The 15,726-nt window shown below is 42.6% G+C and overlaps 3 protein-coding genes across 20 annotated transcripts; 2 read left to right on the top strand and 1 right to left on the bottom strand.

Moving 5' to 3' along the window:
* Positions 1 to 612: 612 nt before the first annotated feature.
* Positions 613 to 5,135, bottom strand: LOC115665497 (oligopeptide transporter 7-like). Of its 3 annotated transcripts, none has more exons than XM_056320435.1 (7): positions 4,984 to 5,135; positions 4,593 to 4,862; positions 4,067 to 4,394; positions 2,754 to 3,323; positions 1,970 to 2,225; positions 1,623 to 1,805; positions 613 to 1,425 (listed from the first exon to the last, which is right to left on the bottom strand). In XM_056320435.1, exons 1-7 carry the CDS (start codon positions 5,036 to 5,038, stop codon positions 811 to 813), a joined length of 2,277 nt encoding a protein of 758 aa, XP_056176410.1. In that variant the 5' UTR covers positions 5,039 to 5,135; the 3' UTR covers positions 613 to 810. The 3 variants fall into 3 exon arrangements, with proteins under 3 accessions (XP_056176410.1, XP_056176411.1, XP_056176412.1); XM_056320436.1 differs by having other exon boundaries at positions 4,990 to 5,068; XM_056320437.1 differs by lacking the exons at positions 4,593 to 4,862; positions 4,984 to 5,135 and adding an exon at positions 4,491 to 4,513.
* A 1,895-nt stretch (positions 5,136 to 7,030) lies between these two features.
* On the top strand, positions 7,031 to 11,628 carry LOC115683610 (receptor homology region, transmembrane domain- and RING domain-containing protein 1). 16 transcript variants are annotated; one of them, XR_008818651.1, is made up of 8 exons: positions 7,031 to 7,437; positions 7,545 to 7,793; positions 8,261 to 8,656; positions 9,139 to 9,236; positions 9,755 to 9,804; positions 9,940 to 10,080; positions 10,861 to 10,930; positions 11,273 to 11,628. XR_008818651.1 is itself a non-coding variant. In XM_056320634.1 (6 exons), the coding sequence occupies exons 1-5, from the start codon at positions 7,311 to 7,313 to the stop codon at positions 9,785 to 9,787; spliced, it is 903 nt and encodes a 300-aa protein (XP_056176609.1). In that variant the 5' UTR covers positions 7,031 to 7,310; the 3' UTR covers positions 9,788 to 9,804; positions 10,861 to 11,210. The 16 variants fall into 16 exon arrangements, 7 of the variants coding, with proteins under 7 accessions (XP_056176609.1, XP_056176608.1, XP_030464021.1 ...); XR_008818648.1 differs by lacking the exons at positions 9,755 to 9,804; positions 9,940 to 10,080 and adding an exon at positions 10,664 to 10,758; XR_008818652.1 differs by lacking the exon at positions 9,940 to 10,080.
* A 1,382-nt stretch (positions 11,629 to 13,010) lies between these two features.
* On the top strand, positions 13,011 to 14,561 carry LOC115683612 (thiosulfate sulfurtransferase 18-like). Its single transcript, XM_030608163.2, has 6 exons — positions 13,011 to 13,191; positions 13,352 to 13,432; positions 13,543 to 13,622; positions 13,748 to 13,818; positions 13,934 to 13,987; positions 14,245 to 14,561. The coding sequence occupies exons 1-6, from the start codon at positions 13,175 to 13,177 to the stop codon at positions 14,398 to 14,400; spliced, it is 459 nt and encodes a 152-aa protein (XP_030464023.1). The 5' UTR covers positions 13,011 to 13,174; the 3' UTR covers positions 14,401 to 14,561.
* The last annotated feature ends 1,165 nt before the right edge of the window (positions 14,562 to 15,726 follow it).

Here is a 15,726-nt window from a genome sequence, read left to right as displayed (position 1 = left end):
GCCTCTATTGAATCGATCATTTTTTTTTTATGATCCGAATTGATATCATTACACGTATAAATTCACTACATAAACGCTCAATGAAAACAACAACGTAAATTAGATCCAAACTATTGTCCAAGCTTGTCACCCGTAATTAAAGAAAATGTATTGAAACGTCTCGGGTCGGAGCACCCTAGGGCGGGGCTAGCTACGAGTGGCCTGAATATTTGGACAGGCGTGGACAATGGCACTTATTGAGAAAGCCTGACCTGATTCGAAGATTTCTATATACAGGAAATATCATGAGTAAGAGTAATCGATTCCCGGTACAAAAAAAAATTGGAACCGAGGACAAAACCAGTTCAATTTTGTTTTGTAGAAAAAAATCAAACTTTCATAACAAAATATAAACGCATTTAATATTAATATTAGACTTCTACCCATTTATGACCCATTTACTAAATATAACTAATCCATTTTGACAGGTCTACTGTAAAGCATATGTTAGTCGAGTGGTATCGTTGCACCATTACATTGTAAAAGCATATGTTAGTCGAGTGGTAATGTTGTCATGTCTTCACGTTGAAGATCATGAATTGATTGTCCACGTGTGCGTGTTCTAGATGTGGATTTTAAACAAAATTATATTACTAAACTACTTCCATGCAATACAAATCACCATGGCCATGATGATTGTCAATTTTAGGATCTTCCGGTCGAAAACTTTACAGTTTCACAAATCCACAAGATAAACAAGAGACTCGTGAATTACACACCCAAAGGATTTCCTCTAAACTACACAATACACACCTGAAATGATTCTTCCCATCAGAAGACTGGACAGCCTACAACGACGACCCCTTTCGCTGTGGGACAAGAGGCTAATGGACATCCATCCGGATCTTCACCCCACCAACTGAGGCTAACATGCCTCATTCCCAAACACAAGTACAGGAGGACCGCCATGAAGGCCAACCCGGCATCGAGCGCACCTGATAGTACGTAGTTATGGCGACTCCACCAACTTCGATAGTATCGGTAAGCAATGAATCCGGACAAAAAGCCGGCGATGATCCAACTGGTGTAGTTAACGGCAGTAGCTGGAGGCATTTGTACAGTAGCGCCGAGGAGCACCGGCATTGTGATTAGCCTAATCCACTCCTTGTCCGGAAAGGCCTTATGCGCAAGCCAAACAATGAAAGGAGCTATGGCCCCTACCAAGAAGAACCAGTTGATGGCGGAGTAGTGGCCGAGATCTCCAAATATCCTGCGTGGCCCAATCAGACCCCAAATGACTGAAGCATCAAAGAATACATGGTCACCGGGGCAAGTCCACGGACTGCCTGCCGGAAGCAGTTCCCGGTCACAAATGTCGGGGATTGTATCCATGAGCCACCACGCCGTTCTGAGATGCACTAATGCTGCAACAATAGTACCGATCACCTGATAGAAGATCAATTCTTACCTTAAGCAAAGACACGGAAAAGAACGAAATACCGGTTTTACAACAATTTCGAGCAGATTGCAAGTGTACAGAGATGAATTTCGGGGAAATCATTTTTCCCCCTCACCAGGAACCCATTAAACAAATATATATAGTTCTATCACTTATCACGGACGGGAAAAGACAAGAGACTAACCTGTGCCATAAACATCGCTCGAGGAGGAATTTTCATGTAGTGCCCAAGCTTGAAGTCTTGTAAGAATGTGATCCCCTGCTTCATACTGATGTACCCATAGACTTTAAACAGAATGTTCGCAACTGGATATCCAGGGTAAATGTACCCAATGATAAATTCTGTAATCACATTCAAAGCCGGTGTCTGGCCAACAGGCATGGAACTCATCAGGATATGTAAAGTATTAAGCTTAGAGTAAGAGCAAACGGCACATAGTAATCATTTCCCTGCATAATATATTCTACTGTAGAGAATAAACAATCTAATCGACCCATATAACGTATGCTCTACACATGATGGATCTTTACCTGATTTGTCGTTGCAGTGATGACTCCAACAGGAAGGGTGAAAAATATGGCAAGCGCACATGCTAGCAGAACACCCCACCACGGTAGTTGAAGCTGATCCTTGAAATACTGACATGTAAATAAGGTTGCCGCAATATTTACCAAAAGAATACAAGTAAACCACCATTCAGGGACTTGCTTGTATCTTCTCATGAGCTTAGTGTGTATATCCATTTTCTTCTCACTAAAGGCGGACTTGCTCAGCTGCCATATTTCTCTAAAAAAAAAAAACACATCTATCTAAGCATGGGGAAAAAAATCGAAATCAACTGGATTGGCAACAACCAAATCACTCTGTTCAATTACAAGGTGTGGTGTCATATCAGAATAATGTCATTTGTAGCAGAACATAACCAACAACGGAAGAACACACTCCTACGAGGCCAACTATGGGTCTGGGGACAAGACAACTATAACACAGATCTCCAAAGAGCTGAAGCAGTACTTGACTAGTTGACTTGGATTCTTCTTCTTTTTTTTTTAAAAAAAATTGAATAGACAAGGGATATAGAAATGACCAAAACAATGCTGATACATGAACAAAGAACTTGCCTTCTGTTCATAGGACACAAAAAAAATAAAAAAACTCACTGCTAACATTTCCCAATTGAGTTTTACTTGGCAAGGCAGGTGAGTGCAGCCATATCAGAGAAGTTATAAACCATATTCTTCTACTCACAATTTAGTCAATGAATAGCAAGCATTTGCGCAGCACATAACGATACAAAAGAAAAATGCAACTTACTTTCCATGGAAGAGGAACACATGAACAACAGTAGCAGTAAGGCAGGCAAAGCTGATGCCATAGTACACGGCAAAGAAGGTGCTCAGATAAAGAGGACCCTCTCTTTCATATGCCTCAGCATCTAAATGAAAGTGTTCGTCTATGATAGTTGCAATGTTGTACTTTTGTCCTGAATATGTGAACAGGCTATCTGAGAATATTGGGAAAGTCCTGGAGCTGTATATGTTGAGCCAGTAAGCAATAGGTGTGATGACATACACGACAAGGGCAAAACCAACAGCAATATTGGCAGTAGCAAACCACGGGCTAGCCAGTGGACTGCCAAGATAAGAGGAGATGCTGGACCAGTCAAGTCCGATTGCACCAATCCCAAGACCATGGAGTCCAGAACCTAATTGGTGAGCTAAAACTGAAGCAGGGAATATCCAGCAGATCCATGAAAGAGAGGTCAACATTGGAAACAGGTAACCGGGAAAGACATAGTAACTGAAGCTACAGATGAAGGCTATAAGGAAAAAATGGTTCCGCGTCAATCCGCCTTTTGGCCTCGGCTCTTTCTCGTGCAGTGCTCTGCATTTGCATAATGAGTGGAATTATATGAGAAACTACGTAAAGATTAGAGAACAAAACAAAATGATTGAAGGCTAATAAAGCAAATGCCGTTGTTGTGTGACTTCTTGTTTACCAGGACAGAGGAAACTTAACACGTAGTCATCTTCATGCGGAAAAAGTCCTGCTCACTACATAAATATTCTAAAAATGACTGTTTAGAGATGGCAGTTCCCAACTGTGAAGCTTGGACACTTTCAATTAAACACATTAGACACAATTTGCTGCTGATATTTATATGTACACTTGCGCAGCATAGGAAGAGAATTTTAAGTGAACTGAGACTTCAAAACTCTCTGAACCGCGAGAGTTTGAGACTTCAATAGCTATCAACTGCATTTAAATGGTAGTACCCCGTGAAATCGGGTTCAGACGAAACGACCAATGGAATCGAGACATAGGAATGGGAAAAGATCATGTTAAAGATCGTAGAAAACAAATTCATAAGAACAGAAACGATAAAGGAAAAGACAAGATTTCGGTTTGTTTTCTTTCGTCTTGTTTCCTTTCAATGATGTAGACTATAATGTAAATGGAAAGAATTAGTCTGAAACAAGCTATATTTAGCCAAAAACTAACGAAGAAGAAATGAAAAGAGTGACAAACAACGACGGCCTAACAAAAACTACTGAAATTGCCAATTATTCAAGGCAAAACATGCTCACCAAACAACACCCTTGCCAATGAACGCACGACCGACGCACCTGAACAACGAGACTTGCACGAGATTCTGGGGCCACCACATGGCGGCGGGCTCCACCAAGTACCGCCGGAACAGCCCGGCCCAGCCGAACCCCAAGACCTGCGTCGTCAAGACGACGACCAGCGCCACAGGAAACGACATCTCCTTCCGGTAGAAGATCTTGACGACGCTGATGATGTGAATCGCGTAGACGCTGGCCGCGCCGGAGTTGGCAAAGATCGTGATCAGCACGTGCTCCTTGACGTTGAACGGGCCCGGATTGAGCGTGAATTGCCACTTGCTCCCCTCGAAGAACACTCTCTTCGTGATCACTCCGGCCATAAGGTGACCTGGAGCCAGGCACGCTCATCAGTCTGACCGAATGCGTGGACGTGCAAAACAAAATGGAACTCCGTAGAAAAACATCACAGATGCAGATTACATACGACCGCGACCTCGTCTCGAAAGTCAAATTCGATCTGCTCCGAGACTTGTTAATCGAATCGAACCGAACCGAACTGAACGGGACTCTGGAGTTCGAGGCCTACCGAGGGGGACGACGGCGACCTGAGCAGAGATGGAGGTCACGGAGAGAGGCTCGCGTCGGTACCAGAAGAACTGGTTGAGGAAGGAGAGGAGGCAGCACGCCAGGGTCCCGAGGACGAACGTGCGGAACGTGACGGAGGGGAGGGAAGGGTCGTCCCCGGCCGGGACCGTGAGCGCGACCTGCTCGATCGGGGAGCTCTCCCCACCGGCGAGCCCCGCCGCCGCCGCCGCCGCCGCGGCGGAGGTGCCATGAGCTCCGATCTCCTTCTGGACTGCTCACGGACCACCAGGAGAAGAAGAAGAAGAGGAGGAGGCTTTCCGGTCAGGTCAGCGAAGGGAAAATCACGCGAGAAAGTTGGAGGGAAAGTGAAGAGAAAATGGGGAGAGCAAAACTCTTACTGAGGAGCGGAGCTGCGACATCATCTTCATGGCTTGCGGACGTGGCCATGGCTCGTCGTCGTCGGTGGCGTCTGCGCTTTCAGATTCCGCCCTTTAAGAGCCGCATCGATCACGAACGGCTCTGATGTTGACAGGCTGTTTTGGTACTGGCCGTTGGATCTTTGATCCGTGACGTCAGCCGTGACGTGTGACCGAAGCGGGAAGGAATCTCCGAGATGGAATCGCGGCCCGTCACGCGGAGTATCGCTGGCCGCACGATTTACCTGATCGACGGCTGGTATCGGTCGACGGGGGGCCACCAGAGGACGAGGGGAATTTTTGCTCTCTTTTCCGGAACAGAGAATGCACTTTCCCCGTATTGAGCGCGAAATACATTTGTCGAACTAAGCTCCCCACACATATTTTTCACTCGTAAAACATATTTCGACCAATCAACATAAATAAAAGAAAATAAATAAATAAATAAACAAAACACTTTTTGATGTTAAACATTTAGGATTAATAAAACGAAAAATCCCAAACTGGTACACTTATGACAAATTTACCACAAATTAATTTTTCGATCACAAAAAATCCTAAACTGGTATGACAATTTTACCCTCCGTTAGTTTCCGTTAAATTTTTCCTTCAAATTTCTAAATTGAATGACACTCGGGTGTACCGGTTTGGGATTTTACCGTCCTTCATTTGTTACAGATGTATCGGTTTATGATTTTTTGAAGTATTAATCTAATTTAACGGAAAGTAAATTTATCACAAATGTACCGGTTTGGAGTTTTCGGCGGTCAAAAAATTAGTTTAGGGTAAAATTGTAACGCGTGTACCAAATTGAGATTTTTGTGATCGAAAAATAAGTTTTGGGTAAATTTATCACAGGTGTATCAATTTAGGGTTTTTCATGGTATTAACCCTTAAATCTGAAAATACCGTGAAACCGACAATTCTTGTTAACATATAAGAATCTGTCTTCGACTCCAATTGAATTTCATGTCAAATGGCCGTTTTGTGGTTTGTTCTAATTCTTATTACGCATTTTCTATCACATCATATCATATTGTCGACATGGAGAAGTTTTTATAATATTTAATCTATATAGATTAATATTATCATAAACATTTAATAACCATGATTGTGTTGATTATGTAGAGAGTAGGGGATGAGCAATCGACTTGGTTTAATCCGGGTATCGGCATTACTCCGCCAATTTACAAGGAGACCGATATGGTTTCTAGTTCCAAAATTTGGAAACCAGCCTTGATTGGTTCGGTTCTTGATTTTATTCCTATAACTGGCCAGTTTTCTCCGGAAACTTAAAAGGCTGATTCTAGGATAGAACTTGAAACCAAACCAGTTTACCCTCACTCCAAATAAACTTCTTTAATTTTTTTCTAAAATAAAAAATATTTGTAATGATTGAATATATTTTTACATATTAACCCCAGGTAGAAAGAATTATGTTGATGTTTGACACATGCATACCATATATAATAGATTGAAACAGAAAAGGCAAAAAAAAGTCCCAATTGGTTTCTGAGTTGACTCTAGAACATTTGATTTTATATTGACCTGTTAAATATATGGGTTGGGTCAGATTTGGGTTAGGTTGAAAATGTTCCAACTCAAATTGACTCATTTAATCTGTGTTAATAGATTTCCATCCATACTCAATCTTGGCCATATCCAACACCTATGCGACCCGACTTGAAACACTTTTATTTTTAATTCAATCTAGAAAAATTCGTACCAAAATCGAGATGAGAGCATGAAGCAAGCGAGTGCGAGAGCGAGAGAGGGTGAAGAAAGAGTCTTAGAGTTGAGTTGAGTATAAATAAGTTGTGAACCCATTTAACATACTTATCATTTCAAGCTTTACCATTTTAAACCCATTTATGTACCATTTTTTGAACATAGAACTAAACCATCAAATGCGAGTTAAGAAACGGGCCTAATTCCAAATTTAATAGTGTCTTTTCGACCGGTAGGTCCCAAACTGGAATCGATCCCGACAGGGTTAATTATTTATCCATCCGCTTTTTGTATTTTTCGGTAATTTGGCCCAAATCACCGGAATCGGACCCGGAGTCAGTCCGGCGCGCCGCCGTCAGCGTCAGCGTCAGCGCGAGGATGGAGCGACGGCCCACCGGTGCACGTGTCCGCCGCTTCTCTCCTCCACCGCTTCGGGAGGAGCGGTAATGCCGATCCCGCGACGCGTCCTGTAATCGGCAACGCCGCCGGATTCCACCGCGGTCGGCCCGGTTTTGCTCGAGCGATATAGCGCGCGCGCGATAGAGAGAGAGAGAGGTGGAGAGAGTCGAGAGGAGATGAGGGAGGCGTTGCTCCGCCTCGTGGTCTCCATCTGCTGCTGCTGCTGCTCTGCGATCGGAAGGTCTTCCGCCACCGTCGTCTTGAAGCCCTCTCTCTCCTTCGAGGGCCTTCCCGCCAAATACGGTATCCCGCTTCTCTCTCTCTCTCTCTCTAGGGTTGGCTTGGCGCATGAAGAGCGCCCTTTCCTTTTGAGTTTTTTGTTTCATATCTGCTATCTACGATTTCCGCAGCTGTACATGTGGACGAGTCGGGCATATGCGGAGCGCTGGAGGTCACCGATCCCGCGGACGCTTGCTCCGCCCTGCGCGGCGGCGGCGGCGGCGGCGGCGGCGTTCGATCGAACGGAACTGGTTCGGTTAGGTTCGCGTTGATCGTGAGGGGCAATTGTTCGTTCCAGGACAAGATAGTGAACGCTCAGACTGCCGGTTTCGGCGCGGTCATCGTGTACGATGACCGCGAAGAGGCCGAGTTGATGTACAGTGAGTCGCATTGTGCTTCAAGTTTCTCATGACTACATTGACTAGTATGAGTTGATTGGTGTATATGCTGATGCTGAACCATGGACCTTACCTTCCTTTGTGGGGTCGTTTCTCGTAGTTGAGCTCAATTCATTTTTTTTTTCCATTTTTGGTCGGTTCATAGAATGCTTAAAAGCTCCAAGATGGTGAACTCGATCTGCTGTTTGCAATAAGATTTCCTGGTGCCCTGAGTTCTCTTAAATTGAAGATTTATTATGTCATCGGAAGATCGTTGTCTTAAGTAGTTGGGAGATTAAGGAGAAAAAGACATGTCTCTTGTGCTGTGTCACAAACTTAAATCTGCGTTCTGGGTCCATGTTATTGCATAAATGTCGGCAATCCAGGGGGCATAAATATCGAGAAACATTATGAGCATGGTTGAACGGTAACTTAAATTATCGGTTAATGGTGCGTTCTCTATCGTGCAGTGATGGTTAATCCCAAGGAAGTCATGATTCCCGCAGTATTTGTTTCGAATGAAGCTGGTCGGAGTCTAAAGGAGCATACCCAAGTTGGAACAGGGGAATGCTGCATTTACGGATCTCATGTCGAAACAGGCTGGACTGTGCTGGCTACATCACTCATCTCCCTCATTCTAATATTTTGCGTATTGGCTTTTGCCTTGTTTATTCCAAGATCATGGTTGTACTGGCGAGGAAGAACACATCATGTAAAACATGTAGATGATAAAATCGTGGCAGAACTTCCCAACTTCACCTTCAATTCTGCTCGAAGTAGTGCCAAGTACGATAGGGAAGTTTGTGCCATCTGTCTTGAGGATTACAAAGATGGAGAGATCCTTAAAACCCTTCCTTGCCAACACGGTACAACATGGCTATCTTTCTTGCTTGTTTTATGTGGCTCTTTCGGAGAAATTTAATTTATGGTTCACATTTTAACCTGGTCAGAGTACAGTTCTCATTTCTTCATCGAGCACCCTGCGTTCATTTAGTTTAAATTACATTAGAAAGCTTAAGCCATCATGTGATTTATTGTGATTTATTCTTGCAACTTTGCATTAGGTAGAATTTTAGGATACTTGGGTGATCTGCTTCAAGGGTTATTACAAATTGGTTGAGGGAAAAGATTGAGACTCGCACTGTTATACGACATCCTTACGGAAGTGGTACCACCAGTGTCCTTGTTACAATTCAACTTCCAAATTGTTTAGGCAAAAACATTTAAAGGTTGAGTTTTCATTGGTAAATGTCATTTTCTGGAAACATGGTTTTATCAGTGGGTCGCTTCTTTCCCAGTAAGATAACTAGCATATATAATCTTCTTTAACTTCAAGAGCTCCATCCAGAATTTCATTCAGCCTGTGTGGAGTCTTGGCTGAAGAAAGGAGGATTGTTCTGCCCTGTGTGCAAGCATGATGTGAGGACCAAGAGAGCATGTCATGAGGTAACTTTCTAGTGCCACTTTGAGTTGCAGTATATTGATGAATAAAGGGTGCAGTTTTTCCAATGTTTATACTAGAACTTACAATGCTTATAATGGTGTCATACTGATTGAGTGACAAGACAATCTGCAATTGCATATTTCCATCTTATTGTCTTGAATAAGTCAACTGGAGGCTTGCTTCTATTGCCATTCTCATTATGGTTAATTCATTTGGCGAACCTATGTTTTCTGTTTAGGATCACGTGTGAAAATTGAAATGGTGCTGCTCGGTATCAGTATGGTCATGGAGGTGCATAATTGATTACATAGTTTTGCCTGAGTGTGGATGTTTCTGCCGATACATCTGCATGTACGTGAAGAGTTCCTGTACTTATACAGCCTTAAAAATGTGTTGTTAAGACTGGCAAATTTGCACATGGTATCTATCTTTACGCATGCAAGCGATGGACAATTCTGTATAACGAAGTTAAGACAATTGCTAAATACACCAATCCTTGGCTTGCTTTAATGATGGGCAGGCCTTCTTCCAGTTGGCATCACTGTTTGCATAAGGTCAATCTTGTCCAAGGTGAATTTTTTTAGTATAGCAAAGTACTTTGGGTTTATTGATAGTTCAAGGTTTACTATACTCGATAGGCATTTGAGAGTTATAGTTGACCTACTTAAGATGTTTACTTGAAGCTTCTCCATCTGCATTTGACAGTTTGTCCTTGTAGAGTTATGAGGGCCACTAGTCATTAGATCGAATGCCAGCAACTCCTTGCTGAAGACAGAGACCCTTGTAACTTACAAAGTTATGCTGGGTGCTAGATAGTACTACTGTTGAAGAAAATCATGGAACATTGTGAGTTTTGTACTAGTAGGCACTGTGATAGTGGACATAATCGAAGCCTTTCTGCCTGTGCTGATTTTGTTCTTGACTAATACCAGTCTTCTGTCAAAGACACGAGATACTTGTCTTTGCTGTAGTACATCATGGAGCAATGAAATCTTCTACATACTACTTTTTGAGCAACTTACATTTGTTAGATAGATACATCATGGAGCAAGGCAAATCTAATAGTCGCAACATGCAATGGGAATTTGTGGGAATGACATGCATTAGAGATGGAAATCTGAAGTAATACAGTTCAATGGGAGCAACACTTAGGTTTTGTAAATGGATTGGTGCCTGTGTAATTTGTCAAAAGTCCACTGGCAGCATCATATTTATGCCATAGAGAAGTGTGATAGGATCTTCACCATCTTGCTTCTCAGACAGAGGGAGAGAGGATTACTTGCCAATGGAAGTTTCTCTGAAAGAGGGGCTAAGTAAAAAGAGAAGACACGTGATTCAAGGAAATTAAAAGATACTTCTCTATATTCTTTTTTTAATTGACTGTAGAAGTTAAAAATAACTCTTTTTCCTTCTTTTTTCTTTGGTTTAGGATTGGGGTTGCGGGGTGGGGATGCGGAGTGTTTGAGGCATAACTACTTGCCACCCTTATGCATTGGGGGAGCTGTTATTTCAATGGATTAATATGTATGGAGAGATTCTGTAAATGCTCGTATGGTCAAAATTGTTTAAAATTTTTGAGACCAGCGCAGAAGTCTATCGAGGTTTAATGTTAACTATGTTTTGCAGACACAGAGAGAAACTGGGCTTTAGTATCAAGAAGGAAAATGGCGATTTGCTCTGCTTTTTGAAACATCAGGTATGAGATGCATCCTTAAAAAATAATTGTTGTTTAGACTTTAGAATGTATGGACGGCAGTGAATTCGTTTCATCATTAGATGGAGCAGTTCAGGTGAAACATAAAAGCTCCCACCATGACTTGGGGCCCCCAGTTTGCATGTTGCCTTTGCGATGTATTTAACTGTGAAACAAGTTGATTTGTGATTAGTGGATCCCAAAATCTGGGACTACGTTAGAGCACGTGGGACTTACAAGTTGATCCCTGACAAGTGATGCTTTGCCCAACTCATGTTATTCAGCTATGGTGTTTACTAGTCTATCATTTCCATTTCTTTTTCCGCATACTTCCTTCTTCTCCAGGTTTACTTTAATCCACGCTCGAAATGAATCTGTGCGCTCAACTTATGGAATCTCCTCCGGCTTATCTGTGAAGACGATGTTGCTAGTTGAAGCTCGGCAATGCTCTTGGTATTATTCTATCGTCGTTGTCAGCAGCGGCAGCAGCGAAAGCCCCTTCACGACCTTTGAGGTTATAGCTGAAAAGTTAATCTTGTTCCTTCAAATGAGGACCTTGTCGTGTTTAGTTCCCTGTATATATCCTGTTCATATTGTCGATCAGATAGATGATCCCAAATGAGAAATCAAAAGATCTTTTATTACCACAGTCCCACACGACTACATACTTATAATAATATCCCTGAAAATTGTCGGCCCAACATTGCATGTATGACATGTGGTGATTTCGATTAGCGTATGACGAAGATGAATCGTCGATGGGTTGACATAAAGAAATCGATGCTAGAGCGAAATCGACGAAAGGATCAATGGAAATCTAGATCGGTTAGAAATTCGGTATGATTTACGATCCAACAATTTACAAATAATCCGTACATTGTCGTTGTCGTTGTCAATCGAAAAGCCTTGACTGGGCGGTGATTCAGCATTGCAGATCCATCCGGTTTTTTTTTATTCTGTGCACAGAAGATCCACTTGCATCTCTGCACCAACCACGATGGAAAATGCATCTCATAATATTGTAGATACGCAAAAAGTTACTAATCATGCTTTCCACGATACTTAATTCATTATCATATTAAATAAAAAGCACAAGTTGATTAGATAAAATCGAGTAATCATGAATTGCCACACACTTTTTGAAGTTAAACGAACGAGTCGCTGAAATTAAAAAAAAATAAATACATGAGTCATAGAAGAAAAAACTGCTCGAGACCAATATCTTTTTGACGAATTTCGAATGATAACTGAGGATGCGGAACACTAAATTTATGTTGTGAAAATAGGAAATTACTAAATTCTTTTTTTTTGGTCGAAAATTTCTAATTTCTATAATCATGAAATTAGAAAAAGATTATAATTATAATAATTACTAATTTCATGATTATAGATCATCGTGATTTGAATTTATATAATAGAATAGTGTGCCAAAAGTCAGGATCTATTTCTTCCAATGAAAAATAAAATGCCTAATTTTTTTAAATGGTTACCAGAAACAATAAATAGTCATGACTCGATTGTTGGCAAATATATCTTATGCTTACACAGAACACGACGATTACTAGATATCATATTGATAGTTTTGTGTTGTGATGATCCTTTTTCGTGTTAGAGAGAGAAGGTTATCGAGACGAGACATAACAAATCGAGGAGGGGGCCAAGATGATCGAGAAGTTTCGAGATGGCTAAGCGTTTTCGTGAGTAAAGTAACATACATTTGTATTTTAGAGACTTCTGGTAATCAACGGCGCATGCGGTGGATATGGAGATTGGATGCCGACCATCGGATCAAGAGGAGATCTCCGGTTATAATTCGAGTTTGGCCGACTGTAACAAAGAGAGGGATTAGCGTTAAGGAAGTTTAGGTGCCCCCCCGACGTGGCGACGTCAATTAGTGGGGCCCGCGAACTGATCGTGGACTCCACGGCGTCTCAGCACTTCGGTCTGGTCCGAACACGACAAGAAATTGTCGTTTAGTTAGTTGGGCCGTTACGTCGAAGTCCCACGTGGCGCGACGCGATTGCTTCCCTTCCTCGTCAGCAGGAAACACACGCCTCCTTGAAGCCCGAGCCTTATCTCTCTCTCTCGCTCTCGCACTCTCGCGCTACTAGCAGAGCAGTGAGAACGCGCCTGCGATCTTTGCTCCGCCGATATTAGCTGAGCTCCGGCGGCCGTCCCTCCCCGCTCCCGACCCGGAATCCCGGCGACCCGGATCCGGAAACTCCCGGAGCTTTCTCGATCGTGTTCATGGCTTCCCTCGAAAGGTACGGGGTCAGGGCTTGATCTTTCCGATCAGACTTGCTCATGAACTTCGTGGAACTCCGAAATTGTCCGGTTGACTTCGCCGGAGTTGTTCTGCTGATTCGTTTTTTTGTTCCTTTGTAATTAGTTCCTGGTTTCATCGTGTTTTCTTTTTCCTTGTAGCTCTGGACCGGGAGTGGTCACCGTCGACGTTGTCGCAGCCAGGGATCTGGTCAGCTCAGGCCACCGTTTCCTAGACGTGAGGTGGGGGGACAAGAGTCGTCCGGCTCGAGAATTAGTAGAAAATTCTTCTTTCTTCTGCAATTCTTGTTTTGGGAAGAACAAATTTCATCGTCGAGTGTCGGTTTCTTTAGGACCGAAGAAGAGTTCAAGGAGGGTCACCCCGAGGCGGAGGACGTCTTGAACATTCCCTACCTCTTTGTTACCCCGGAAGGTGATGAATCGCAGAATATGTCGTCTTCGTTCTGGATATTGACTGATGTTGAAACTCTCTTGAAAATCTTTAATGGAGTCACGTACTGTTGTTGCTGTTGTTCCTCTTCTTGGTGGGGTTTTTAGGTAGAGTGAACAATCCTCGGTTCACGGAGCATGTTTCATCTGCCTATGGGTTGGAAGATCGCATTGTGGTGGTAATGTTTCCTCTACTGTTCTCAATTTTTGTTGGGTCTTTCAAAATGTCAAGAAGTTCTGCATATACTCTAGAATGGAACTTGTCAAATGATGGGGGTTCGATCGACCTGACAGGGATGCCGGAGCGGAGCCCGATCGCTGTCGGCCGGCACCGACATGCTTAAAGCCGTGAGTTTCCTTCGGCTCATTCCCTTTTGATTTTTCATAATGATCCGATGCCGGAATCACTCGGGCATATAATGTCCAGCGACATGAGGAACTTTTAGGTGTTCGGGGAAACATGACGTCTTCTTCATCCATCTAAGCGATGCGACATTGCGAGCGCGCCGAACTCTTCTCTCTCTTTAATCTCTTCTATGTCGTGTGATGAATGCGGTTATACTTAATCGGAGAAAACTTGGCCGACGATGAGTGAATTTGGGCAGGGATACAAGCATGTGTGGAACATGGGAGGAGGTCATCTTGCTTGGGTTGACCAGGGATTGCCTGTGAAGAAGCCACTTGAGGAGGAGATGAAACTTCACCTTGACCCAAAGGCTGAGAAAGTCACCAAGGAAGAGAAACTTGAAGTGGTTAATTAATTAGTTAATTAAGCAAGCACTAATATCGGATTTGGTGCATTGTACTATCTGTATTCATGTGATCAAGTTTGTAATCATGTTTTGGATTTCTGGCTCTAGTTCGTTTGCTACTGAGAGATAAAAGCCAGATCTTATTTATCTAGTGGACTTTGTTCGGGTGATTTCGATTTGAGCTATGACCATGTTCCTTGAGAAAACTAAAGAAAGAAGGGATGAGAATGATACCGATCTCTCGTTTATCATCCCCCGATCCACGGTTGGATCATGCATCGGAGAAAAAAATGCTTAGTCGAGTCGAGCCAGCAATGGACCTAGAAACACTGTACAAACTGGCACATAATGCAACACCCGAACCTTAACGCTTTGGTATTACGGTCGGACTAAACTCTAGGGATGACCATTTTTCCATTTTAGCCCAAGTTTTAAGTAACTAGACTAGGCTTGTGTCTGAAACATGGTTCAAGAAGAAAAATTGATATGTAGGTCCATTCGAGATATCAAAGAACCGAATAGGTTGTTCGATCCAAGTGTAGGTCTACTGCTGAGATAAAATCTTCATCTTTTCAAATGCTTCTCCAAAGCAAATAACTCATTTACATTGTAGGGTCCTGCCTTTTACTTCATTGAATCTACAAACATCTCATACTTTGATTGCTCGTATATTTTCCAGCGCCTTCAAGTTTGATTTTAACCTTATCATTATGAATACTAACAGTATTTCTCGAAATGTTATATGAATATAATTTGAATATAGTAAGAACTTAAATCCAAGCTCATTACACGCATTCGAAATTACATGAATCGAAATTATATGAATCGACGTGTTCTTTTTAACTCATTCTCAATAGAAAAACTGCTAGAATTATTAACACGACGGCACGAATCAAACGATGAATGAACACGTGATTTCTAGCGTGATCTCGTCTCGAATGAAATGGCTTGGAAATTGAACCACGTGCTTACATATGGCGAGCACTGATCCAACTGCTCCCTACACCAACTTTATATCATCTCAATCCTCATCAAATGTTTAATCTCTTTCCTCAATATTCTTTCGGTGAGAATCATCAAAAGGAGTGAATGGTGATATTCCCTCCCCCAGTCAGAAAAACAAGGCCACACAAAGCCAAAACTTTATGCATGAGAGAGAGAGAGAGAGAGAGAGAGAGAGTGTGAAAGTCACACACCCAAAAGACCAGTACATACACAAAGGAGCAAACGAAAGACAAGGAAACAGAGTCGCTTTCCAAACGGCAAACGTTAGTAGAACTGGCAGTTGCTGGTGGCGGAGATGATCGCCAATGGGGACCCACCCTGCCCACTCCG

The sequence above is a fragment of the Syzygium oleosum genome, unplaced genomic scaffold, assembly GCF_021117445.2.
Source record: "Syzygium oleosum isolate NSW1041296 unplaced genomic scaffold, Sole_v2.1 Sole_v2.20, whole genome shotgun sequence".
NCBI lineage: Eukaryota > Viridiplantae > Streptophyta > Magnoliopsida > Myrtales > Myrtaceae > Syzygium > Syzygium oleosum.
Note: the sequence above shows the minus strand (reverse complement) of the source record. Positions and strands in the feature narration are given on the sequence as shown.